The 25,822-nt window shown below is 43.3% G+C and overlaps 1 protein-coding gene across 23 annotated transcripts in view; it reads left to right on the top strand.

The window, feature by feature from the left end:
- Positions 1-25,822, top strand: part of HAUS3 (HAUS augmin like complex subunit 3) — a 250,406-nt gene that overhangs the window by 1,526 nt on the left and 223,058 nt on the right. For 17 of the 23 annotated variants that reach the window (XR_009459687.1, XR_009459688.1, XR_009459690.1 and 14 more), the window contains exons 2-4: positions 11,696-11,826; positions 13,026-13,172; positions 24,945-25,009. Coding sequence is in view for 19 of the 23 variants with exons in the window: in XM_059721499.1 (XP_059577482.1) it covers positions 13,040-13,172; positions 24,945-25,009 (198 nt within the window). In the remaining 4 variants the exon portion in view is untranslated. Of the gene's footprint in view, positions 1-131; positions 2,004-4,005; positions 4,449-6,597; positions 6,827-9,523; positions 10,934-11,695; positions 11,827-13,025; positions 13,173-24,944; positions 25,010-25,822 lie in introns of those variants that run through there. The other 6 variants (XM_019478847.2, XM_059721510.1, XM_019478855.2 and 3 more) reach the window with 4 other exon arrangements.

The raw sequence follows: 25,822 nt of genomic DNA, 5'->3' as shown, positions 1-25,822 counted from the left end.
AAGTGAGGGGCAGACAGATGCACACAGAGATGGAGAGAGAGTGCCCAGTGGTAAGTCTTTGGAGGGGAAGGGGCAGGGGGGAGAGGGAACAGGTGTGGGAGGGGGGCAAATTGAGGCCTCTGCCATGGGGGAGGGAGTGGGGAAGGTGCTGGGATGCATGGGACCCAGGTCATGGTCATGGTCATGACATGATGCCATGTTGTGCCACCTGCTGCCAGGCATGCAGGGGACTCATGGCCAGTGCTTGGCTCCCAGGGCAAAGGCAGCAAGGCGCAGAGCCCCAGCCTGCAGGAGACAGCCCACCTCTGCCCTGCACACAAGTCCAGGGGGCATGTATCTGCTATGCCTCCCCTGGGGGTGCACACCATGGAGGGGAGCTGCCCTACACATCCCTGGATGAGTTGCCTGTGGCTCCATCCCATGACCAGCCCCGGGCCCCATTCACACCAGCACCTACCCCACTCCCTCCCTCACTATGGGAGCCTCAATCTGCCCTCCCACCCTCTTCCCTCTCACCCTGCTCCTCCTCTTCCACAGACTTACTGGTGTGGCACTGCTTTACAAGTGGTGTGCAGACTGTCTGTGTCTCTGTGCGTGCAGCCCCCCACTCCCTGCTGTAGCTGTCTGGAGCCCACACCTGGGCTACCCTGTGGTCCTCTGCGCTGCCACCGCTGCCCTGCTGTCTGGCCCAGAGGTGGTAGAGTGGAGCCTGGGTGCGGGCTCCAAAAACCTGTAAGAGTGATTAACCCATTCAGAAAATTAATGAAAGAACCAGTTCATGTGTTGCTCGTGTGCGTTAATGGTGATTAATTGACAGCCCTACTAGAAACCAATTTTGCTAATTCATGGCTGTCTAATCTAGTTTTGTATACTTTGGGGAACTTGTATATATTTATATGTAGGCTGTTTTCTTAGGTAATCTGTTGCTTGTTTTATTCTGTGCAGAATGACTTGTAAAAATACCTGTCTCTTTTAAACCATTTTTTTCTTTGTGTTTACCATTGGGATAGCAGGCAGGCTCCAGGTTTTCCTTTTGTTTGGATATTTTTTAAGGCTGCTGGTAGATAGCACACACATTTTGGTTTTTAATCATGAACTGTGGGAATCAGTTTGTGGAAAGGCTCAAGGCAATTGGTTATCCAAAAGCTGCTGAGCTTAATGGAGAAGACTTCGATTGGCTGTTTGAGACTGTGGAAGAGAGGTCATTTTTGGAGTGGTTCTGTGGAAATGTGAATGAGCAGCATGTGCTATCCGAAAAGGAACTGCAAGATTTTAAGACTCTTCTTAAATCTGGTAAACCTATTTTAGAAGAAAAAGCTTTGGATGAAGTTCTTAAAACTTGCAAGTCCTTGGATTCAAAGGCCAATAGCCAGCAAGAAGGAGAACTTCAGAAATTAGAGGATGAGTTGCAAGCTCTTCAGAAGATGAAAAACCTAAAAATTCATCGTCGAAATAAGCTTCAAATGATGGCTTCCAGCAACAGCCGTATGTTACAAAAATTGAATGATGAAGCAGAAGAAGCAGTTAAAACTTTGAAAGAGAAACAAGGAATTCTCAGTATGTCAAATAATAATATTAATAATGAGCTTCAGTCTATTACTGAAGGAGTTAAGAAATTGACTTCTTTCTTCACCGCTTCAGATTCAGAACAAGGAGTAGGTTCTCATCCAGTGTTTTTGTCCCAACTTGCCTTGGATAAATATTTGCGTCAGGAAGAGCAAAGTACTGCAGCACTTACTGCCTACACAAAAAAACAGTTTTTTCAGGGTATATCTGAACTGGTTGAAAGTTCAAAAGAAGAAAACTTTCAACTTGTAGATATAAGCAACTCATTCATTTCTGATGAGCATAATGAAGTTTGTGAGGACAGATGCGAGATGATTAGGTTGCAGATGGCATATGTTTGTGCGCAACATCAGCTAATTCAACTGAAAGCTAATGACCTAAGTATGAATTCAGCTCTACAGTGGGCAGATAACACTCTTCAATCCTTAAAAAATAAGGTAAGCTGTTAGAGAACTGTCTAGAAAACAAGCATGGATATATTGGTATTCATTTTAATAAAAGGATCACTGTTGAATTTAAAGTTGTATTCCTGTTTACCCACATCTAATATTTACAGTAAAATAGCATCAGCTTCTAGCATGCTTACAGAAACTGCCTGTAATGTTGCTGTTAGTTCTCTTTGTCTTTTTAGATTTACCACATTTAGGAAAAATTTTTAGTACCTTATTTTTTACATTTTCATTGTAACCTGCTTATTTCAGTTGATCAGTTAATCTAAATTATGTAGTAGGCTTTCAATCCCTTCATGATGTATATAGTATTTCATTGATTATATACCAGATGTGGAAACTCAGTCTGTTTTTATTGAGTATTAGCTAAATCAAGTATTAAATGTTTGTGCTCTTATTGTTACTTAGCATAAACTGTAACATCTACTGTGCCCCACTTACCATATCTATTTGAATGCAGGGTGAGGGTCTACCACTTCCCCAAAATCAGCATCGGATGAAGCCTTATCTTGGATTTGAATATTGGCCTGGGGCAGGCAGAGGTTCAGCTCTGGAATTGGCCCTGAGCTTGGTCCTGAAGTCAGAGCTGAGCTGCTACCTGCCCTGGGCTGGAATAGCTCACTTGTCAGGGAAGGGGGCATGTGATTGAGGCTTTGGTGGGGAGTCTGCAGCCTTTCCTGCCCCCCCCCCCCCGCCCTCTGCCTTTATCTACACTTATTCCTTCTTTTCTTCCCCACTCTGGCTCCAGTCTGTTTAACCCAAGCTGGCTGGGAGCTGCTGCCTCATGTCCCTAGCTGGGTTGGCAGCACCTGTGTGGGGAGGCAGGTACAGAGGTTAAAGTGCTGGGGGGGAGGGGCAGGGGCAGGCAGGGGGAGCAAACACAGGCATGGAGGGGCAGATGGGTGCATGGTAGGGTGCATGTGGCAGGGTTGATCTGATCCTTTGTCTCCTGCTGCTTTCCCACTACAGCAGGGTAGGGGATGAATTTAAGATGATTTTCCCCTAATTAGACTCTATACATGGAAAATTATAACAATTATTATTTGGGAGGTCAACTTAAATTCAAAGTCATCTTGGATTCAGGTAAATACAGTATTCATTGTCAGGACTCAGAAAGCAAGTTGTTTGCAAATGATCTTCATTCAATCACATACAGATTTGTTTCAATCAAAACAGGAGGGGCTTTTTTGTATTGTCTCTTTGTCTTGCCCAGAGCAATCACCCTATTTTATGTGTTATGTGGTTCTTTCCTTCCTAAATTGTCATCATGGACTCTTTCTTCTGGGGTTGGGGGAGAAGCCTGGATGCCTGAGAGGAGTCAGGCTTGGGTGCCTGTTGGATGCTTTTGTGAAAGGGTCCAAGGGAGTCTGGTTGGCTTGTGAGCATAGAGACACTTAATCAGAGCCATCCTACTGTTAGAAAGTACTACATGCAAAGGAGTGATGAAATGATAGATTTTTGTAACTACTAAAAAGTACTGCCACTGAGACTGGTATTTTTGGTAAGCTTTATTTTTTCATTCCCTCTTTTTCTTTCCTTCTAATCTAGGGGAAAATGTATTGCTGATGTCATAAAGCTTAAAATCTTGTACTATAGTTGGTTTATATTTAGTAAAAGTTGTCCAGATCTATCATCTATGGTCAACTTGGCTGGTTAAAAAAAATAAAGGAATAGGAATGTTTATGCTTATTTTTACTAAAGTCTCTTGTTTTTAGTAGCAGAACAAAGAAGTTAGCATAATTTAGGATGACATCTTTAGAGGCCCCTTAGCATGAACGCATCCCTGAAAAACCTACCAAAAGCATGGTTGTTCTCAAATACTAATGTTTTGAACCTTGTTGTAAGCTAGCTTTCCCTTACCTTGGTAACTGCATGAACACTGTATTAAACTCCAAATTCCTTGGGGAACTGGAAAACTTTAGGGAGAAGGGTGACTAAAAATGTTAGGTGACCTCAATCCATTTTGAAACATTTTTGTGCATTTATGTAGATTATTGGAGAAGAAGAACACCTTGAAACTAGAATCTCTAGCTTAAACAGTGAAATTTCATCAATAAAAAAACATCTGACTCAAATAAACAATGAAACTCTGCCTGCCCTCGTGAAGGAGAATGCACAACTATTGAATATGCCTGTGGTGAAAGGGGATTTTGATCTGCAGATTGCTCGACAAGATTACTATACATCAAGACAAGATCGTGTATGTGACCAACTAATAAAACAGAAAGCATCATTTGAATTTCTTCAGCTAGCTTATGAAATTGAATTGAAGAAACATCGTGATATCCATCGTCAGCTTGAAAAACTGATACAAGATCTGAAACAGTATAGTAAAGCATTGGAGCAGAGACTGGAGATGATGTCTGACCCTCTTATATCTCAGCATACATTTCCAAGGAACACGATTGATTCGAGGGATGATGCCTCTCACAGGTAAGTATTATGCAGTCATTGTTGAATTCAGATCTCTAAAGTACTACTGAGGACCTGTGCGAGACCCCTAGGGTTAGATTGTCTAATAGCTTCCATAATAAAGTTCTTGCAGCAGCTTACTGAGAAGCTGTAACTCATCTGGAGTGCACACATGGAATGAAAGACCTACCACTTGCTTGTGCTGTTTTTTTAAGATGTAATGGTAGCTTAAAAACAATTTGTCCCTCTGTCTGTTCTCTCACGTTACAACCTTAAGTCAGGCATTGTGGATGGTATTAATGTTTAAGGCCAAATCCATGATGCTGTTGCTACCATTACTGGGAATAATGGTATATATTAGAACAGGGATGGACAAACTATGGCCTGTGGGCCGGATCCGGCTTGCCAAGTGACTGGATCTGTCCTGCAGCTGCCCTCGCAGTGCTTCACATGGGGCCAAACCCCACTCACCCCTGCCAGGGCAGTCCACTGCATGCTGGTGGTGCTCGCCAGGCTGGGCCCTTGCCAGTGCATAGCTTCTAGTGTGGCTGTTCCCTGTGTGGCTGCAGCTGCCCGGCTGTTGCTCTGCTCCCCTCACCTCCAGCCGGAAGTGCCCAGCTGGAGGTTGTTCCCTGCCTGCTTGCCCAAAGTGGTACCATAGGGGCAGGAGTGAGAGGAGGAGCCACCACAAGGCGAGGGGAGCAGAGCATTACCTGGCTGGCTGCAGCTGCACCAGGAACAGTCCCACTGGTAGCTGTGTGCTGGGCTGGCTTGGGCTGGCACAGCTGTTCTGTTCCCTTCCCTTCCCTTCCCTTCCCCTCAGGCTGCTCCTGCCCCTGTCACATCACTGTGGGTGGGAAGCTTTAGCCAGGTGGCTCCTGCCCAGTGTGTGGAGCTCCCGGCTGCCTTCCACCTGCTCCACCCACCCAACACAATTAGCAGCCACCTGTGGGCAGGTGGAGTGGGTGGAAGATGGCTGGGAACTGGAGCCAGAGGTCCATGGACTGGACAGGAGCTGTGCGGCTAAAGCTTCCCTGCTTGCCTGGCCAGAGTGGCGTGGCAGGTGCAGGGTCATCAGCCACAGCTGGAGGCAAGGGGAGCAGAACAGCCCTGCTGGCTTGGGCCCTGCCAGCACACAAAGCTTCCAGTGGGGCTGTTCCCTGTGTGGCAGCAGAGCAGCACCCAGCCGACAGCACCCCTTGCCTCCCAGTGGTAATGTGAGCCTGGTTGGCTGCAGTCCTACTAGGAACAGCTCCCCCAGAAATTGTGTGTGGCTGGGGCCAGCGGGTGTAGGCAAGAGCACGGTATGGACTGCTCTGGGTGGGGCTTGGCCCCATGCGGAGTGCCATGGGGGCAGCTGCTGACTTGGCAAGCTCTGCTGCACATGCGCACTGTGTTCCCGTGCGCTGCTGCCCTGCCCAACCCCAAGTCCCTGGCATGCGACTGGGTTGGGTAGGAGCCACACCAGCTGTACCCACATGGCTTGAAGCAGCGTGTGGGAACACAGTGCAGCTCTGGCTGGCCGTGTGCTGGGGACTTGGGGTGGGGTGGGGGGTGCAGGGAGAAGGGGGAAAACAGCGTGGCACCAGTCAGGTCAGCTCTGGATAACCTGCAGGTCCCAGTCCCTTTCTCCCTGCAGCCCCTTCCCCTGCTCTTGGTCCCAGGCAGGCGGCCAGGTCCAGCAGGAGCTGCATCTGTGTGTCCTGAGGCAGCACATGGGAATACAGCACAGCACCAGCCTGGCCACGTGCTGGGGCTCAGGATGGGGGAGTGGTACAGGGAGAAGGGGGAACAAAGGTTCAGTTCCCCTTACCTTTGTTCTGTCTGCCTAGGGGTGGGCAATTATGTGGGCTGGAAGGCCACTTAAGGAGTTTTGGTGAACTGTTGCAGGGAGTGGGGTCAAATAATTGGCCACCCCTGACTTAAATCTTCTTTGTTTCATTTTAAGCCAATTACTGCTTGTTTTGTCCCACGTAGACCCAATAGCTGTTCATCTTTTATAACAATTCTTTTTGTATTTGAAGGTTATCAAATCTCCCAGTCTCTCTCTCTATTTTAGTTTTTAAAAAATCCAGTTCTTCTGACTCTTCCTTGTATACAGAAGTACTCTTTTGATCGATCAGTTGATGGTCGGAATGCTAGCTGAGATTTTTTTTTTTCTTTTTTGTAGATTATACCGGCTTTTGGAAGGGGAGGATCAGAAACAACAATTGTTTAGAACGCATGAAGGTCTGGAACACGAGGCTCAGAAATTAAAGCAGGACACTGTTTCAGTGCAAGATCAATTAGCGGTGTCTTCTCAAGAGCAGTCTCTTTTTCTGTCCAATTTGGATACTGATTTAGATACCCTTTGTGACTCTTTGTATTGTGGTGGAAATCAAATCTTGCTTAGTAATCAGGTAGGTCCTTATAGTAGACTTTTTCAGTTAATGCTTTATTAATCTTGCATTTCATATGTAAGGCCAAGGTATGAATGTGGAATTAACCATTTTTTATTTGGCTAGTCCATGCACAAAGAAGCAAAAATAGTTGTTTTCAAAGATAACTATCTCGTGGGTCATGCCATTAGTCATAGGAGTTTGACAATTGGCATATCCTTTACGTAAAGGTTTTTTAATGCATGGATAGGTATGTCCTCTGAGTATTACAGAAGTCATACCAGTTCTCCAATTCCTTTGTTAGCAATTTTAGTATTGCTACCTTAAAATAAAACAAAACAAAAAATCTTTACAGTTTTTATACTCCATCTTATTATTCAATTTATTTCATATTAGCCTGGAGCTTGTGGGTGGATGGATGGATTTTTAAGTGGCATACTATATATGTAGAAAGTCATCACTATATAACTCAGAGGGAATGAAAACCTATAACTAATGCAACTTGTTTTGGCTTTTTAAATAAACTGATATACCAGTATCAAAACTGGTGTGATAGAGACCCTATATTACTCGGTGCTTTCTTGATTAAATAGATTATAACACACTTGAACATTCTGTGTTGTGGTACATCACACAAAAATGAAAAGCCGCTATATTTTCTTTAAAGTAAATCTTTTTAAAGAAGAATACTGTAGACAATAGGGGTTGACCAATAAAGATTTTCTTGGCTGATACTGAAAGCCAATTATTAACCAGGCATACTGGCTGATACTGATCCAATAGCCAATTTGCAGGAATGCAGCTGGGCAGCAGGAAGAACAGTGCCCTGCAGGTAAGTCTGTGGAGGGGAAGGGGTGTGGGGGAGAGAACAGGAATGGGGGCTACAGATTGAGGCCCCCACAGTGAGGGAGGGAGTGGGGCAGGGGCTGGGGGCACTACCTGGCCAGGACAGTGAATGGGATCCAGAACCTGGGCAGGGAGTGGGGCAGAGCTACGGGTACCTTGTCCAGGGGATCAGCATCCCGGAACTTAAAAATGGTGGTGGGGGCACTTGGACTAAAGCTCAGCCAGTGAGTTTTAGTTCAAGCGCTACCACAATTTTTAAGCATGGGGATGCTTTTAACCAGAGCAGGGCAAGGGCAGATGTGAGTTGCCTGCTGTGCGCCTGGGGCTTTCCAACCTGCTGCCTTTGCCCTGGGCACTCTGCTCTGGCCATGTGTCCCCTGCCTGCCTGACAGCAGGAGGCACAACTTGTGGCCTCGACTACTTTACAGTTCGGTAGCTAGGTAACTGGTTCCGAGGTAGGACCTAGAGAGTATTGATTGACAGAACTGAGTTGTCCCGGCCTCCTCCCTGTGCCCCCTGGATGAGCTGACTGCAGCTCTGTCCCATTCCCTGAGCTGGCCCTGGCTGGGCATCACCCTCACCCTGTGTCGTACTTCCTCCATCATTGTGGGTGTCCCAGTCTGCCCCTTCACTCCCCCACACCCCTTCCTCTCTGCTGACTTGCATGCAGGGCTCTGCTCTTCACGCTACCCAGCTGTACTCTGGGCCATGTGCATACATGCAGCTGTGTGCATGCTTGTAGCTGCACATGGGGTCTGGGGGCCCCCATTAGAAGGCATGTTATATTTATTCGTTAACATTATCAGCTACATCAGGCAAAAAAAGCTGATAATGTTAATTTTCTTGTAGATGCTCATAATCCAATGACAAACTGGTTTACAGTATGCTAGAAATAGATTAGATGCCCCCAAATGAAGGGGATCAGCTGTGTCCCAGGATGTGTGCCAGCAGAGCTTATCTGCTTCCTTGGGCAAAACTCACATCATGTGTTCTCCTGCAGCATTAATGGGCAGCACAACAGGTAACATGTTCTCCCAAGGCGTAAGGGGCCTGGTGCTGTGATTTTTTTTTTTTTTGTGGGAGGGGTTTTTTTTGTTGTTTTTTCCGTGCTTTTCCCTCACTTAGCAAGATGCGTCCTGAGGGTCCTGGGGATGTGTCTTGGTAAGCAGTGGAAGCTGGGCAGGCAAGCCCAGGGCTCAAGGGGCCAGATCCTGCTTGGGAATTCCTGAGAGGCCCAGGATGGGGCTTCTCCATCCGTGGGGCGACTGGAGAGTGCGGGCAGCTCTGGGTTGCTGGTGCTTTTGTGCCATAAAATAAATATCTGCTGCTAAATTGTGGCACAAGTTGACACCACCTTTGTCATGGCCACAAATTTTGGGCATTTGTGGCGTGACAAGGGATGTCCGTTTCCTTGGTCTTTTGTGATGGAAGTTGACGGCTGTTTCTTCCCTAACACAGTTCATTTCGTTCAGAGCAGTGAAAATGGGGGAGGGAAATCCAGGTGCCAATAACTTGGTTTTAGTTTGAGTATTCTTATCTGACTGCTGCTTTGAATTAATTTGTGTTAAAAGTAAAGTATTATGCCATTTTGATCCAACATGAAATAAAGGGACAGATCATGTTACCCATAAGCCTAAATAAAAGCTTAATGTTGTCTTAGTGCAATGGAAGTACTTGTGGTATTAGATGTGAATAATGGCATTATATCTGGCCCAAATGAAAACAAGTACATAATTTTGCCTCGTCTCATAAAGTTTTCCCCACATAAGTCCATTAACAAAGTAGCTTCCAAAAGCTAAAAACAGTTTTCATTTGTAGTTAAACAGTGAATCAGTGATGCAAATGTAATAAATTTTGCTTTTTGTTTTTTAGGAGCTAACTGAACAGTTTCATCAACTAGAAGTTCATTTAAATAAACTCAATCAGCTTATTATGGATCTTCTTGCTGATGTGAAAGCCAAGAGAAAGATTTTAGAGACCAATTCACTGCTACAATTGGAAAGAAAACTATATGTATATTTCTTTAAAGATGAAGATCATTTGAAAGAAGTTGTGGAGAATGTAGAGCACCAGTCTAAGGCCCAAACTATTGGTCTCTAGAGGATTAAATGTGAGATGCCTGAAAATGAAATCATAAACTGATCTTCTGTTTTGACATGGAAATGATTTAGCATGGCTGTCTGTCTATGAATCTACAGCATAAAAAACAAACTTTAGATAAATGGTTGGTCTATCACTTTTACTGAGAACAAACAGCTGTTTTCACAGCTTTTTGGAATACAGTTTTGGCATACAGATCCAAACCATCAAACTGAAATATTAGAAGGAACAGGTTGAGTATCTACATGAATTACTTCACAGATTGATTTTTGCTACATTGTTGCCTTTCACTAAGTTATTGAGCAGAGCAAAATGAGGACTTGTGAATCCATTTCCCCTCCTCCCCTTTGCTTTCAGTCACGGGGAAAGATTCTTCTTTTGCGATCTGCAGAGTTAGTACAGAAGAAGTGTTTTAAAGGTTGGAACTTTTAAAGGTTGGAATTTAAGGACTGAATATAGTATAATACTTCTGAAACGTAATTTTCCTAGGAGTAAAATTTTATAATAACTTCTCTTGTAAACCTAAGAGACAGATGTAACTAAATGTTTGAACATAGATCAGGGTGTATGTATCTCTCTCTCTCTCCTTTCTCTCTCCTTTCTCTCTTTTCCCACTGTCCAGAATTCCCTGAGTTGTCTGCCTGCTCTTCTTCATTTGTGGTGGTGCAGACCCTTCAAGCACAAGAACTTTGAAATCTTCTTGACCAGGGTCTTTTAGGGATGTTTGGGTTCTGGCGGTTTATTCTACAGCAGACTATTTCCTTTTTGGCTTGGTCTGGATTCTGTTATGATGTCTTTAATCCTTTAATAACACTGGCAGACATATTTTGAAATTCTTGTGGGTGATATCTTTATTGGACCAGCTGCATGTTTCGGATACATAAGCAAGGTTTTGGGTAGTTAGGGTTCTGTGGTTGACAGGCAAGGTTTTGGGTATCCCAACCATGCAGTTGGTCCAATAAAACATATTGCCCACACACATTCTTGCTGCTTGCATATTTTCTGGACTATCATGGCAACATCACTTCAGTGCTACCATAGAGAGCCAAGACTTTTTCTGGTGACATATCTTTTACTCAACTAATTGTGTAATTGGGAGAGATGTTAAACAAACTTTCAGACACAAAGTGCCCTTCCTTTCATACTGTACAGTTGATCCAATAAAATGTGTTATAAAAAAGTCTTGATTGTATGTTTCTTGGACCATCACAGCTACAACTACTCTCAAACCCTACTTTCTGCCTAAGATATTAAAAATAAGTAAATGAAATGGGATGGGGCACTTGGAAACAGCTGCATTTTATTTTTTTTTTTTTTACTTGAAGGGAGAGATGACTTTTTGTGTATATATTCCATCCTATTGTGTTGATTTGTAAGGTTCTTGAAGCACTGTCATGCCATACAGACTTGTTGGCTGCAAAAAGCTAACATCAGGACTTGACTGTATCTGATGGACTAACTGCTGCTTAGCTAACATATTGGAGTCATTAATGGAAAGTTTCTAGCATGTTGGTAATTATTTGCCTATGCTTGTCTCCAGCTTAGGTTATCTAACTGACAGTCAAGTATTCAAAAAGCCAAGAGATTTGGTTTCTGAGTTTTAAAATGGTGGATAGTAATAAATGTTTGCAGATCTGTTTTCAAACCCATCTGTCTACAGTCATGAAGTAGGATGAGTATTTTCCTGCAAAGAAGGGAAAATATTGTCTGGTTGGTGATAGAACCTTCCTTTGGAAATATCAGACAAATGCAGTGTGAAAGGAGCCAGTGGTGGCAAATGAGTATGTAGAGGAACATATTGAAATGCAGCTGTTAAATTCCAGTTGATAGCTTGAATCTTTGAAATACCATAGGCTCTGATGATCTAAATATTTTTAGAGTTAATTTTTAGTCTTGTGCACAGCTCAGAATAAAATGTATAATGTTTTGACTCTTAATCTATAGGTTTCAGCAATAAAACTTTTTTTACTGACTCAACGAAGGACTCTTCAGATTTGGTACCTACATTCTGTTCAGGTGTTATAATGTGACTTTTGGTCAACTGAAGGATATATGAATACGAAGTTAGGAATTGGGTAAGATTCAGGCACTCTATGAATCTTAGACCTGAGATTAGTACAGTACTAAATTCTAAAACTGTTGAAAACTTTCCACTTGACAACCTAGCACACTGTTTTGGGATTCTTCCCCAGCACTTCTGTCCCACTGGCCCTCCAGCTTATTTGGTTATATTGCTAATATTTAGAGTACAGAAAATGCAGTCTTCTCTGTTTAATGTCTGCTATTGGGGGGAAATGCTAAAATGTGAGGTGTTTTTTAACTTCATAATTGTGCCATACATGCAGTATGTGGCAGGGGCCTTAATAAAGGTACTATGTAGTTGAATACCTTCTAAAGCAATGGTTCTCAAACTTTTTTGTTTTGCGGATCACTTGAAAATTGCTGAGGGTCTCGACTGACCACTTAAACTTTTTTTTGTTCTACAAATCGAAGCACACAACTCATATTTTAATATCAGTAGTTTTACCTTTCTAATGCAGTGGATGTGCCTGTCTTTTTGAGCAAAGTTCTGGGAAGTCGGGTGTAATGTTTGTCAACTTTAGCCTTGGGACACCTTCCTGTGGACTACCTGAATGGAGCTCACAGAGCACAGTTTTTGAGAACCTCTGTTCTAAAAGATATCACTACTTTGAAAATCTGCTGGCAGTCTGTATGAAACTTGTGTAGTGTTCCCCACACCCACAAACAGACTTCACTGCTTATTTTCTTAAATCAAGACTGTCCTGTTTATTTGGCCCGTACGATGGACCTAGCTCTGGGCTTCTCATGAGCTTGACAACACATCTAGCTGCATCTTGGTGTGACTACTGGAGCTGCTATGTTGAATGCTGCTGCTCCTCCCCACACCTTCTTCCCACTTTGGCTGTTGATTTGAGTTGGCAGTGGTGACTGAAGACCCTGAATCTGTGTGGGGGAACAGGGAAATGAATGAGCACTGGCACTGCTCACTCCCTAGTTTCCAGGGCCACCATTTAATCTCTGGTGGGATGCCACTTGGACAGCTCTGTCTTAATCAGCCTTTTCTGATACTAGTAAGTGACCCTTCAATAAATTGTGTGTGCATAGTAGGAGGAAATCGCTTTGGTGGCTGGCATTAAAGTCTAGGTCTAGTTTGGTGTGCTAGGCAGGTATCTTTATTACTGATTTGTGCAGTTGATATTGATTTCCATAGTCCTGAAGTTTGTTGTATAATGCTCCTGTATCTTATATTTAGGATTAATCAGAAATATGGAGCATTACAAGGAGTACGTAGGATGTGATCTTTGTAAGACGCCTCTATCAAATATAGCTCAGAGGATTATGTCAGCTATGCAATCACTTCCTTTGGAAGAAACTCATAATAACAGAAAAAGTGAACCAAGTAAGTATTTAAAAAAAAAAATGCCTGCTCAACTTTAACTGCGTTTCATATGATAGATAAATGTTTTTGAGACTAGATCCTGAAAATGAAAAGACAAAGGAAAATTCTAAAAGATGTACTTAGTGAGGAGAAGAGGGAATAAAGAGAGAGAATAGATTTTATGTAGGAGTGCCTCCAATAGTTTGGAAATGCTTTTTTCAGTCATATTAAAACCATGTTTTTCATTAGTAAAATAGGACTACAGGTGCTCTCAAGTATAGTGTGCATACGCACATGTGCTTTTTGAAACAAGACTGTAATTCCGTGGTTGGTCAAATATTAACTCCTTTTAAAAGGAAAAAGTGTTCCAAGACTCATTCTGGATCCTTTATACTGACCAGGCACGGGAGTTTCAGTTGCATCTTTATTTTATTTTATTTTATTTTATTTTATTTTATTTTATTTTATTTAACTCTTGCATCTATAGCGATTGTTTATATGAGCCTATTAATATACATATACTTTGTCCTATGAAGTACGAATGATGATGACTTTGCAGAGAACACTAGTTCAATATTTTTTTTTATCTATGTACAAAAAGGAAAAAAACTAGAAATTTGTTTGTCATGCACTGAGGTTTGCTTTCAATTTTATTTTCACTGGCAGACTTAACAGAATCCAAAATAATCAAGCAATACTAAAGTAGTGAAAGTAAATTTGTTTTGGGGTTGTATGTGTTGTCAAATAGCACAAATGTATAGCTTCCTTTCTTTGTAAGCCTGTAGGAATAGGTTAACATGCCAGCCATGAATGGTTTACTTGGTTTAGCATAGAGAAAAGTCCTGCAGGTCAATTTACCTTTATTTTTATGTTTTAAGCATTATTGGGTGTCCTGTTGGGCCTAGTCAGTGTCCATGACCATAGCTTTCAAAACAATATCAACTCAATTAAAAAAAAAAAGAAAAAAAAGTTGGCCAGGCCTCCTGACCCATGAAATTTATTGTCTTTATTAAATCCATTCCAGCAAGAATAGAAACTGAACAGGTATTAACGTGCATCTAATTCCTTTTGTGAGTGTCCAGGGTTCCTCTTTTGGACTGATTGGAAGAAAAGAGAGAAGATGCCTACCACATAGTGCTTATGTTATTTTAACTAAGAGGAAATTATTTATAAACAACTATGTGGGCCAACCCAGACTTCCAAATCTGGAGCAAATATACAGTTAGGAAAAACAGTGATCATTAGTTATGTTAGTCTGATTATTCTGAGTCATTCTAATACTTGATGATTTTCAGCCAAGATCTTTTGTGTGTGAGATGCTATTCATGTCAGGCATGGTATGCTGTAGTGCTGGGCTTAAGATCTTTGCCTAAAAATCCTTCAAAAAACAGAAAATAGTTAGAAATCCAGGATCATTGCTGAGTGAGAGCAGGGTTGGGGGGGATGCATTTGTTTTGTTTGCTCTGAGCTTAATCCAGGCCTGCTGGAGGAGTAGACATTGATAACTAAGGACACTAGACTTGGTCATCTTGGGGGAAAGTTCAGCTTGATCGATGCCCCTCCTAGACATCAATTTTGCAATAACTATCTAGATGGAAGACAGGACTCTGATTTAAAAAAAAAAAATGTTTAGTCTTGCTGACAGATGGGTAAGAGGTCTAATGCCAAGTCCGTGAAATCTCACAGGTGTGCAACAGGAACTATTACCTTTTGCTTCCTCTCATCTCCTGAACTGACTTCTCTACAAATGGAAGAGATGAGAATGTATAAAGTTAGATGCTCTTCCATCTGAAGTAGCATCTGTCCCCAGTGGCACCTGTTTCCTTGGAGTAGTAGCTCAGCTGTTTTATGCTGTAGTCTAGTGACTAACCAAAACAACTTGTATAATGTTCTTAATGTATTATTTTCTGCCCATTCCTTTATTTCAATCATTTTGCATGGAGGTTTTGAGCTCCAGTTGCCCTTGGCTAATTGGGCCAGGATATGGTTTTTCCTAAGGGGATCGTAGAACTTCCTTAGGGCCAGCATCACTATCCTGAGCTCTGCAGCAGGGGCTCTGACCATCACAGTGATCCAGGCCTGTGGGCTGGATGACCCATCTCTGACCTACGGGCTGTACGTTGGCACCTCTGTTCTCAGTGGACTATTGGTATTTTGTACTCGATGGATATGAGCCCTCTTCTTTGGGTGGCATGTTCTCTTGCTCGTATAGTAAGTTGCCTACTGAACAGGGTCTTTTTTGTCCTTAGGCTTGCCTTCTGTTCAGATGTGCTGTGTCATTTCTTTGTGTTCCTCCTTTTTAGGGGAGGCACATCCTAATATGTCTGTTTGACTGAGCCGCAGCAGTGGGGGGGGGGGGGGGCGGGGGAGGGGGTCCGTTGGCAGAAGGGGCATAAGTTATGGTCCAAAGACTCTTAATGGTGTCTCACTTCAGAAACACCCATTAGATTTAGCCTGGTATTGGTGGGTGAGCTTTGTTGTACTGAAGAGTTGGGTGGGGGGTCTTGGAAAGTAGGCACTGCTGTGGCAGAACCCAGGTGATTGATTACCACCACACTACTAATTGCCCAATATGGCATAATTAGTTTGCCTTGGCCATTCCGGAGGAATGCCTTTTTAATATGACAAATTATTCTTATAGAACAGGAAGACTTTATGTTTGAAAAGTAGCATCTCTCAACTCATGCTTCTAAAACTCAAAGTAGAATGATTTTCACCTTTGTATAGATGATGCAGTAATTGCACTGTATAACAAGCAAGCAACCTTCCACTGTAGTACTAGAATAGTAGTAATTCCTTCTTAAGCATTGGATTGCAAATTGAGCACAAGCTAGTCTATGTTTGCCTTAAAGTCATGTCTCATGTTTATAACTTATGTATATACCCTTCAATAATCAAACTTTTCTAAAGGAAAACTTTTGAATGTCAGAATTTTAAAACTACACTCAATATAAAGATGCTTGAAAGAGTCAATGTTAAATTTAGTCTATTAACATGGTAAATCAGCTATAAATTAGAAACTCAGGCTGCTTAGACGTGTGTACATGCACACATGTGTAAATCCATTTTACTTCCCTTCTCTCACTTGCTCACTCTGACCAGCAGGATGAAATTGCCCTCTCAATCCTTGCCTGGAGTTAGTGCCCCATTTGCCCACCCCTAACTCTGCTACTATTGTCAGGCTCCTATCTTCCTCTCTTCCAGGCAGTGAATTCTTTTGTCAAAAGTTAACTTTTTTTCATATGATAACATGTTGCCATCTCTCTAAGCCTTTGGGCTCTCCATTCTGAAAGCCTCAAATTAGAGGAACTGCTTTTATAATAGTAAATGTAAATGGTTCAAGGAGTGCGTGTACATGTTTTAAGTGAGAAGAGAAAGGAGTGCGTCTCGGTAATTTTAAAGCTAAATGTAGAAAATTGTAACGCATTTTTATTAATTCCCTATGTTGATAGTTGTAAGAACACATTTGACGAATTCACTGGTGTTCAGGAAATTTCTTACTTGTAAGCCTTCCAGTTGGTATGATAAGTGGAGGGAAAAATCAAAGAGCTCTACTGCTCAGATGAGCCTTTTAGAAACCTCTCTTTGGTGAAGCTCTTGGACCTTACTTTATTTTGATAAGTATACAATTGAATCTTATTTTGATATTTTCTTGAAAATGCATATTGAGAATAGTGTTTCTTTTAAAAGAAGAGATGCTTTATTTCAACCAAATGTGCTGTCATGTCATTCTGGCCTTGAGCTAGGAATCCATGAAAGCAACAGTGGATGTATGCTGCCATCTAGTGATGTTTTTTCAAACTTCAGCTAAGATAGTTAAATTTAGGATAAGTTTTGAGATCCGCTGAATAACTTATAATGAGGATGGAAATGGAGGAAAAACTAAAATTCCCAAGTCTTGAAGCAGATTATGTCCACAGCTGTTAATATCTAGAACCTTGTGTTAAAGATATCATGAAAATATCTTTGCCCTTCCTGATCCACCATAGCTGACACACTGTCCCTGCCCTACTAGAACCGTGTTGTTGTTTCATACTGTGCGATAAAGGCTTCGGCAGAACTGTAGATGTACAATGTTTAATACTTACCAGTAATCTCCACTTCTATAGTATAAGTAGATAGATCATGATTTTAATATTGCTAGCTTTGCATGTTTGATCAAACCTAGTTATTACTTTGGCCAAATGTATCGCTTTTACTGTACTGATAACTTTATCCAAGTGCAAGTTAAGATGTCAGAATTTGGCCCCGATGCTTCAAAATAATCATAAGGTCATATGTAATGGTTCTTTGCTTCGCTGTAATCTGTTTATATCAAATGAAGGTCCCTTCCAGTCCTACTTCCCTATGATTTAATGGTTCTTCATGATTCTGTGAAATTCAAATTTTATTTACTCTGTGTACACATACTCTGTGTTGATAAATTTGCAATGCGGACCTGTATTGATACTGGTTACGTTTAACGTCAAATCAGTTTTGAGAAGTATTGTTTTCCAAAAACTTGGGGGGAAACTAATAGAACTTAAAATTCATGTGGTATTTGAATCTTTTCCATTTTCAGATCTTTTGATACACACACAATATTTTGTTAGAAATAATGTTCAAGTCATTCTTTTGAATTGGGTGAGCATTCTTTGGGTTCTTTTGGCAAAAATGAATGATCTCCTGGGTTTTAATTTTGGCTTTGCCACATTACTTAACTCCCCTAAGTAGCACAGTGCTAAAAAACAGGAACTTCTGTTTCACATTCACAAATTGCTGTTTTTTAACCTTGTATGAAGCAAATACATTTTGCAATAGTAACACTTCTGCATGCACAGCAGTTCTTTTTATTTGTACAGTGTTGTCTGTGTTAGACTTCTTGGCTAGGGATAGAAATTACACACAAACCAGTATAAGTGATTGGAAACCAGTTCAAATCTGTAACACACCAGAAGTTCAATGTACATAAACTGCTTTCAAAGTGGCCAAAACCAGTTTAAGATCATCTTGGGTGGAGGTAGTATCAGACTTAACTTAGGTTAAATTGGTTTATTGAACTTCTGTGTCATATCCCCTTCAGATTCACATTAACTTGCAGTGCTCCAGCATCTCAGGATGCTTTGCACCCTCCTTCCAAGGTATGTGTGGGGCGGGGGAAAGGGGCTAGCCTTGACCCAAGCTGTCTGCTCCATCTGAGTAGAGAGGTGTGCTGTAGCACCCTCCGGCTTCTGGCCTGGGACATTGCAGGCATGTGGCTGTATTTCCAGAATCAAAAGTGAATATCTGTTCATTTGCTTATATTGGTTCAATCTGTGCAGTTTAGACTAACATGCAAAGACTGAATTGATTCAGCCTTGGGCTTTTTGACTTTCTGTATTTAGCTGTTGACTCAGTATTTTAGAGAGAGACTCCCCTACATCATGCTCCATAGTCTATGGGAATGGCTCTTGAGCTGGGGATCAAGAGCTCGTTAATCAAAGACTTGACTAATGGAAGTCCTGAGAATGTTGATTTCTGTTACTGGTCAAGACTATGATCTCCACATTAGAAGGTAGTCAAGTATGAGTCTACCCCTCTCTGTTTAGAAATGTCAGAATCTAGGTTTATAATATGGTAGCTCTAAATCTTATAAATTGAATCTAAAATGTTCTCCCTAACCATTGCAAGAGGTCAGTATCAAATTGTATAAGTTCTGTGGCATAAGCACTGTTCTTTTCCTGTCAGTAACTATTAGGGTTGTCTGCCAGGGTGCCGATGGTCCAGAATGCTAACTTTCATTACTTGTTTTGGACTGCAGCTAAAGTGATCCCATTGCATGTAGTTTTCCAGTCTGGCAATACAGATTCTCTTTAAAGCACCTTTCCTAGTCCCTTCCCTATGTGGGGTGAGTAGAGTCAATCCTACATAGGCCTGGTCAGTCATGATTGCAGCTGCTAAATTCATAGATTCATAGATGTTAGGGTCGGAAGGGACCTCAATAGATCATCGAGTCCGACCCCCTGCATAGGCAGGAAAGAGTGCTGGGTCTAGATGACCCCATCTAGATGCTCATCTAACCTCATCTTGAAGACCCCCAGGGTAGGGGAGAGCACCACCTCCCTTGGGAGCCCGTTCCAGACCTTGGCCACTTGAACTGTGAAGAGGTTCTTCCTAATGTCTAGTCTAAATCTGCTCTCTGCTAGCTTGTGGCCATTGTTTCTTGTAACCCCCGGGGGCGCCTTGGTGAATAAAACCTCACCAATTCCCTTCTGTGCCCCCATGATGAACTTATAGGCAGCCACAAGGTTGCCTCTCCTCCTTCTCTTGCGGAGGCTGAAAAGGTCCAGTTTCTCTAGTCTCTCCTCGTAGGGCTTGTCCTGCAAGCCCTTAACCATATGAGTGGCCCTTCTCTGGACCCTCTCCAGGTTATCCGCATCCCTCTTGAAGTGCGGCGCCCAGAATTGCACGCAGTACTCCAACTGCGGTCTGACCAGCACCCGATAGAGGGGAATTATCACTTCCTTGGTTCTGTTCGTCATGCATCTGCTGATGCACAATAAAGTGCCATTAGCTTTTCTGATGGCTTCGTCACACTGCCGGCTCATGTTCATCTTGGAGTCCACTAGGAGTCCAAGATCCTTCTCCACTTCCGTGCCACCCAGCAGGTCATTTCCTAGGCAGTAGGTATGCTGGACATTTTTCCTCCCTAGGTGCAGCACTTTGCATTTCTCCTTGTTGAATTTCATTCTGTTGTTTTCTGCCCACTTGTCTAACCTATCCAGGTCTGCTTACAGCTGTTCCCTGCCCTCCGGCGTGTCCACTTCTCCCCACAGTTTTGTGTCATCCGCAAACTTGGACAGAGTACACTTCACTCCCTCATCCAAGTCACTGTTGAAAACATTGAAGAGTATCGGTCCAAGGACCGAGCCCTGTGGGACCCCACTGCCCACACCCTTCCAGGTTGAAACCGACCCATCCACCACGACTCTCTGGGTGCGACCCTCTAGCCAATTCTCCACCCACCGGACAGCCTCTTGACTTGTTCACCAGTATGGGGTGGGATACCGTATCGAAGGCCTTCCTGAAGTCTAAGTATACGACATCCACCCCTCCTCCTGTGTCCAGGCATTTCGTAACCTGGTCATAAAAAGAGACTAGATTAGTCAGGCATGATCTGCCTGCCACGAACCCGTGCTGGTTTCCCCTCAGCATAATTTGTCCTGCCGGGCTCTCGCAAATGTGAGCCTTGATAATTTTTTCAAAGACTTTGCCAAGGATGGAGGTGAGACTGACTGGCCTATAGTTGCCCAGGTCCTCCTTCCTCCCCTTCTTGAAAATGGGGACCACACTGGCCCTTTTCCAGTCCTCCGGGACTTGGCCCATGTGCCACGAGCGTTCAAATATTCCCACCAGTGGCTGTGCAATGACGTCGGCCAGTGCCTTCAGTACCCTCAGATGGAGCTCATCCGGGCCTGCTGACTTAAAGGCATCCAGTTCCTCCAAGTGACTGCACCATCTCAGGGTCTATGCATGGTAGCCTGGCGCCTTGCTGCTGCCTCTCTACAATCCCAGTGAGAGACTTGTCTTGCCCCTCTCTTAGGAACATTGAGGCAAAGAACTCGTTGAGGAGTTCAGCCTTGTCCCCCCTGTCCATCACCAATTGCTTCTGCCCATTTTGTAGGGGTCCTATTCCTCCCTGGGCCTTCCTTTTACTCCCTATATATCCAAAAAACAATTTCTTGTTATCCTTTACTTGGGATGCCATCCTCAGCTCCATGGTAGCTTTAGCACATAAACTGCACACCTATCTCAGTTCCAAGTACAAAGTGACCACTGGACAATAGTTTCATAGTTGGTAGGGTCAGAAGGGACCTGAAGGGATCTGAACAGAAGGGTCAGAAGGGACCTGAACAGATTCATAGATGTTAGGGTCGGAAGGGATCTCAATAGATCATCGAGTCCGACCCCCTGCATAAGCAGGAAAGAGTGCTGGGTCTAGATGACCCCAGCTAATTACTCATCTAACCTCCTCTTGAAGACCCCCAGGGTAGGGGAGAGCACCATCTCCCTTGGGAGCCCGTTCCAGACCTTGGCCACTCGAACTGTGAAGAAGTTCTTCCTAATGTCCAATCTAAATCTGCTCTCTGATCATCTAGATGATGATCTAAATCTGCTCTCTCTAGATCATCTAGTCTGACCCTCTGCCATGGGTAGGAAAGGATGCTGGGGTCAAATGACCCCAGCTAGGTGGCTGCCTGGCCTCCTTTTGAAGACCCCCAGGGTAGGGGCAAGCTCCACTTCCCTTGGAAGTTGGTTCCAGCTCTTAGCCGCCCTGACAGTGAAGTAGTGCTTCCTGATATCTAGCCTGAATTTACTCTCAGTCAACTTATGGCTGTTGTTCCTTGTTACCCCCGGTAGTGCTCGGCGATACAGGGACTCTTCCATTGCCTGCTGGTCTCCCTTGGCAAGTTTGTAGGTGGCCACCAGATCCCCTCTCAGCTTCCTTTTGTGGAGGCTGAACAGGTTCAGGTCCCATAGCCTCTCCTCATAGGGCCTGCCTTGCTGCCCCTGACCATGTGAGTGGCCCTCCTCTGGACCCTTTCGATGCTGTCCACATCCCTCCTGAAGTATGGTGCCCAGAACTGGATGCAGTACTCCAACTGCAGCCTGACCAATGTCACATAGAGGGGGAGGATCACCTCCTTGGACCTGCTTGTGATGCATCTATGGATGCACAACAAGGTGCGGTTAGCTTTTCTGACCGCGTCCCCACATTGGTGACCCATGTTCATCTTGGAATCAATAGTGATTCCAAGATCCTTCTCTGCCTTTGTGCTGATAAGAAGGGAGTTCCCCAGCCTGTAGGTATGCTGCTGATTCTTCCTTCCCAGGTGCAACACCTTGCACTTGTCCATATTGAAACCCATCCTGTTCTCACCTGACCACCCCTGTGACCTATCGAGATTTAGTTGTAGCCTGTCCCTCTCTTCTAGCGTGCTCACTTCTTCCCACATCTTAGTGTCATCTGTGAACTTGAACAAGGTGCTTTTCACCTGTCACAGGCCGGCTAGGTGCTGTGAGTGTATCAGCCGTTAGGCTGCTGGGTTCGGGATCAAGGAGGCTAGTCGGGATTGAAGTAAAGGCAAATTTACTTATAGCTTAGCATACAACAGTTAACAGAAAGGTTAATGCGACAAACAGATAGCACAGTAATAAAGAGCTAATAGTGAATGAAAACAACAGATAGAATGACAAAGATTTCCCACATGGGGTTGGCAACTTATCAGCAGTCCCTCTATGCCAGGTGTGCGCCAAGTTGCTCCAGCAAAGTCAGGTGTCCCTGATCAACGCTGTCTTAGGGGTCACTGGGAAGGTTCCTTGGTCAGGATCCGGTCCTCATTCACACTGGGAGTCCAGGATTCAGGCTTGGTACAGCGATGGTCCTTCTGTCTCATCCTTCTAACTAGTCACTTGACATGCATGTTCCTTTATGCCTTATGCTAATCTGTTGGCTTTAGAGCCACTCACAATCTTGCCCGATAGCTGTTACCCTATGGGATCAAAAGGTGTTAGAAATTATCATGAAAGGTTACTGTTTGAACTCGGCTTCACCCAATAAGTAAATTATACTACATTACTTTGAGGTTTGAAATTAGCATTACTCTGCCCAAGCTCAGCTCCTTGGTTTTTTATTCCTTGGAATGCACTAATTATATTAGGTGGTCAAATCTTGTTATGGCTGACCTTTAAAAAACCTGTTAGATCAGCTAATCTTGTGGTTTGCTTATTTTGGGGGCCCATGATCAGTGCAAATAGTTAGATTCAACACTTTGGTTAAATTGTGACAGACAAATTCCACTTGCAGGTTGCAAACTTGCAAGCTTTGCATTAGCTAATCTTAACTGCTAAACAATTTGCCTGGATGTCTCTAAGAGCATGTATTTATTGCTCATGATAGTAACCCCTCTAGTTCTGGCCACCACATCACCCCCTCGTTCAAATTGCCAATGAAGATATTGAACAGTGTGGGCCCGAGGACCAAGCCCTGCAGAACCCCGCTGCCCACATCTCTCCAGGCTGAAAACGACCTGTCCACTACCACTCTCTGGGTGCGGCCCTCCAGCCAATTTATGAGCCATCTGACTGTGTAGGCGTCGGCACCACAGATGCCTAATTTTTTAATGAGGATGGGGTGAGAGAGAGTGTCGAAGGCCTTCCTGAAGTCCAGGAAGACTATGTCCACCGCGACATCTGTGTTCAAGACTTTTGTGACCTGGTCATAGAAGGCCACCAGGTTGGTCTGACAGGACCTGCCTCTAATGAACCAGTGTTGATTGCCCCTAAGCATGATCCCCCCCCGCCCTGCTGGCCCCTCGCAGATGTGCTCCTGGATAATTTCCTTAAAGAGCTTCCCCAGGACCAAGGTAAGACTAACAGGCCTATAGTTTCCTGGGTCCTCCTTCCTCCCTTTTTTGAAAATGGGGACCACATTGCCACTTTTCCAGTTCTCTGGCACCTCACCAGAGCACCATGAGTGCTCGTAAAGCTGTGCCAGGGGTCCTGCAATGACCTCTGCCAGTTTCCTAAGCATTCTGGGGTGAAGGTCGTCAGGACCTGCTGATTTGAACACATCTAGTCCCACCAGAAGTTCCCCGACTAGGTCCTCACTGACCCTGGGCCTGGCTGCACCTCCCCTGGGTCTGTCCGGAATCCCAGTGGGGGGGGGATGTCCCGGTCCCTGCTCAGAAAAATTGAAGCAAAGAATCTGTTAAAGAGATTAGCTTTGTCATCCGGTGCTACCACCAGATTACCGAGCATGTCCTGCAGAGGCCCCACATTATTTGGCACCTTCTTTTTACCCCCTATGTATTTAAAAAAGGACAATCATTGCCTCTGCATGGATCTGTGATTTAGTAATCACTGGCATCTGCCCCTGTTGCTAATCACCCATTGCCATAGGATTTGCTGTTGAAGGAAGATGTCTTTTAATGTGGAGATGCTACTTCAGATCAGCAACCATATGTGTTCAGGATTTCTGCTCTTCATTTTTCCATAATAAATATTTGTGTAATATACTGGAAAAACTGCGCAAAATCTATCTGAAGTATAGACTTTTTGTTATAGAGGTTTGAACTGAGGGGATCTACAAGCCCATGTTTCCAGCCTTGCTGATGCATGTGGGGGGTGGAAGAGTCTAATGCATATCAAACTTGGGTCATATATATATATTTCTTTTTTAGGCCAAACCCACTGGACAAATTGGGGCTCCTTGCATCTAGGTTTCATTCCCCACTTTTTATTTAATTCATGTAGGTTGAGTTTGGTAGTTTCCAACAGCATGCTGCTGCTGAACTAAAGTTGGTTACCTAAGCTGCTGTGCTCTTTATTTTGGATCCTGAGTTTAGCAGTAATCTCTTCTGAAAAATACTGCCAGTGTCTAATTACTTACTGAGCATATGTGAGACTTGTTTTGGGGTTTTTTTTAAACTTCACCAAATTTGGGTGGATTTTTTTACAGGAAAGTTGAGAGGCACAAGTGATACCAGGGTGACATTTTTTTTTTCAAGCTATTGCAACTATCTGGAGGTGCTAATGTTTCTGAGAAGTACAAATTTCTTGATATAAGCAAAATACACTTTCACTCCATCTGTTTAGGTAATGGCTAACTCTTGGAAAGCATAAGAATTTCCAATAATATTTATTTGGAAGTATGCAACTACTATGGAAAATGTCAGTGCAAATAGTTACATTTTGGTAACATTGTAGGCAGTTGAAAATAGTGTGATGGAAAGTTTTTAGGTAACCTTGATAGGCCTTTTTTTTCTTTTTAAGGTGCTGTTGAGGAGACCAACGAGTATAAATTCAGGGAAAAGGAAACGCTTCTGGAACATGAAAAGGCAAGCATACTGCAAACAAAGAAATTGCTTGGTGTGTGTGTGTGTGTGTGTGTGTGATTTATATATTTCCATATATTATATGGAAAGCTATTAAGATTAAAAAATGCTTCAAGATTTAGTACTAAAAACAAATACTTTTTTAGCCATGAGTTTCTACAGTTGTGCTGCTTCTGCTAGATGCCAGGTACCTGGCATCCATTTAATAGGCAGTCCAGGATACAGTTTTTTTTTCTTCCTGCTTCTAGAAGCAGCTAGCATTATCTTGAGGAAGCATTTCATTTCCCAGCTTGTCTAGTCTGGGAACTTTTCTCTGAAGTGGCTATCTGGAGTCCCATTTTGGCTGGACAGTGGTGACATGTCTTGCCCACTCAATTTTGACCTCTTACATGTTCCTTGTGATTTCTCCCCCTCCACCAAACCATATGTATAATTCAGTTTTATGTGTACATCAAGTAAACAAGTGCTTACTTGATGTACACATAAGGACTCTCCATTATTTCTTGACTGGAGAGTATACTGGATTGAAGTACCCAATTTGAATGTCTGGGTGGCACGTGCTGAAGATGGGTGCTCCTCTTGACCTTTTGAGAGAGCTGCTACTCTCTTATTTGGGGTCAAAAATTCATAATCCTTCTGCCCCGCACATGCACATTGTATAGTTTATCCCTGTCCAGTTAATTTGCTTTCTTCCTGAAACAATGATTCACCACCTTGGTCACAGCCAGCCACACACAACAAAGCAATGTTTCTGTTTAAATGTGTTGTTTGACTATAAACTTGGTTCAATGGTGTATAATGTCAAGTAGCTGACTT

This window comes from Alligator mississippiensis, chromosome 2, assembly GCF_030867095.1.
Source record: "Alligator mississippiensis isolate rAllMis1 chromosome 2, rAllMis1, whole genome shotgun sequence".
NCBI classification, from domain to species: domain Eukaryota; kingdom Metazoa; phylum Chordata; order Crocodylia; family Alligatoridae; genus Alligator; species Alligator mississippiensis.
Note: the sequence above shows the minus strand (reverse complement) of the source record. Positions and strands in the feature narration are given on the sequence as shown.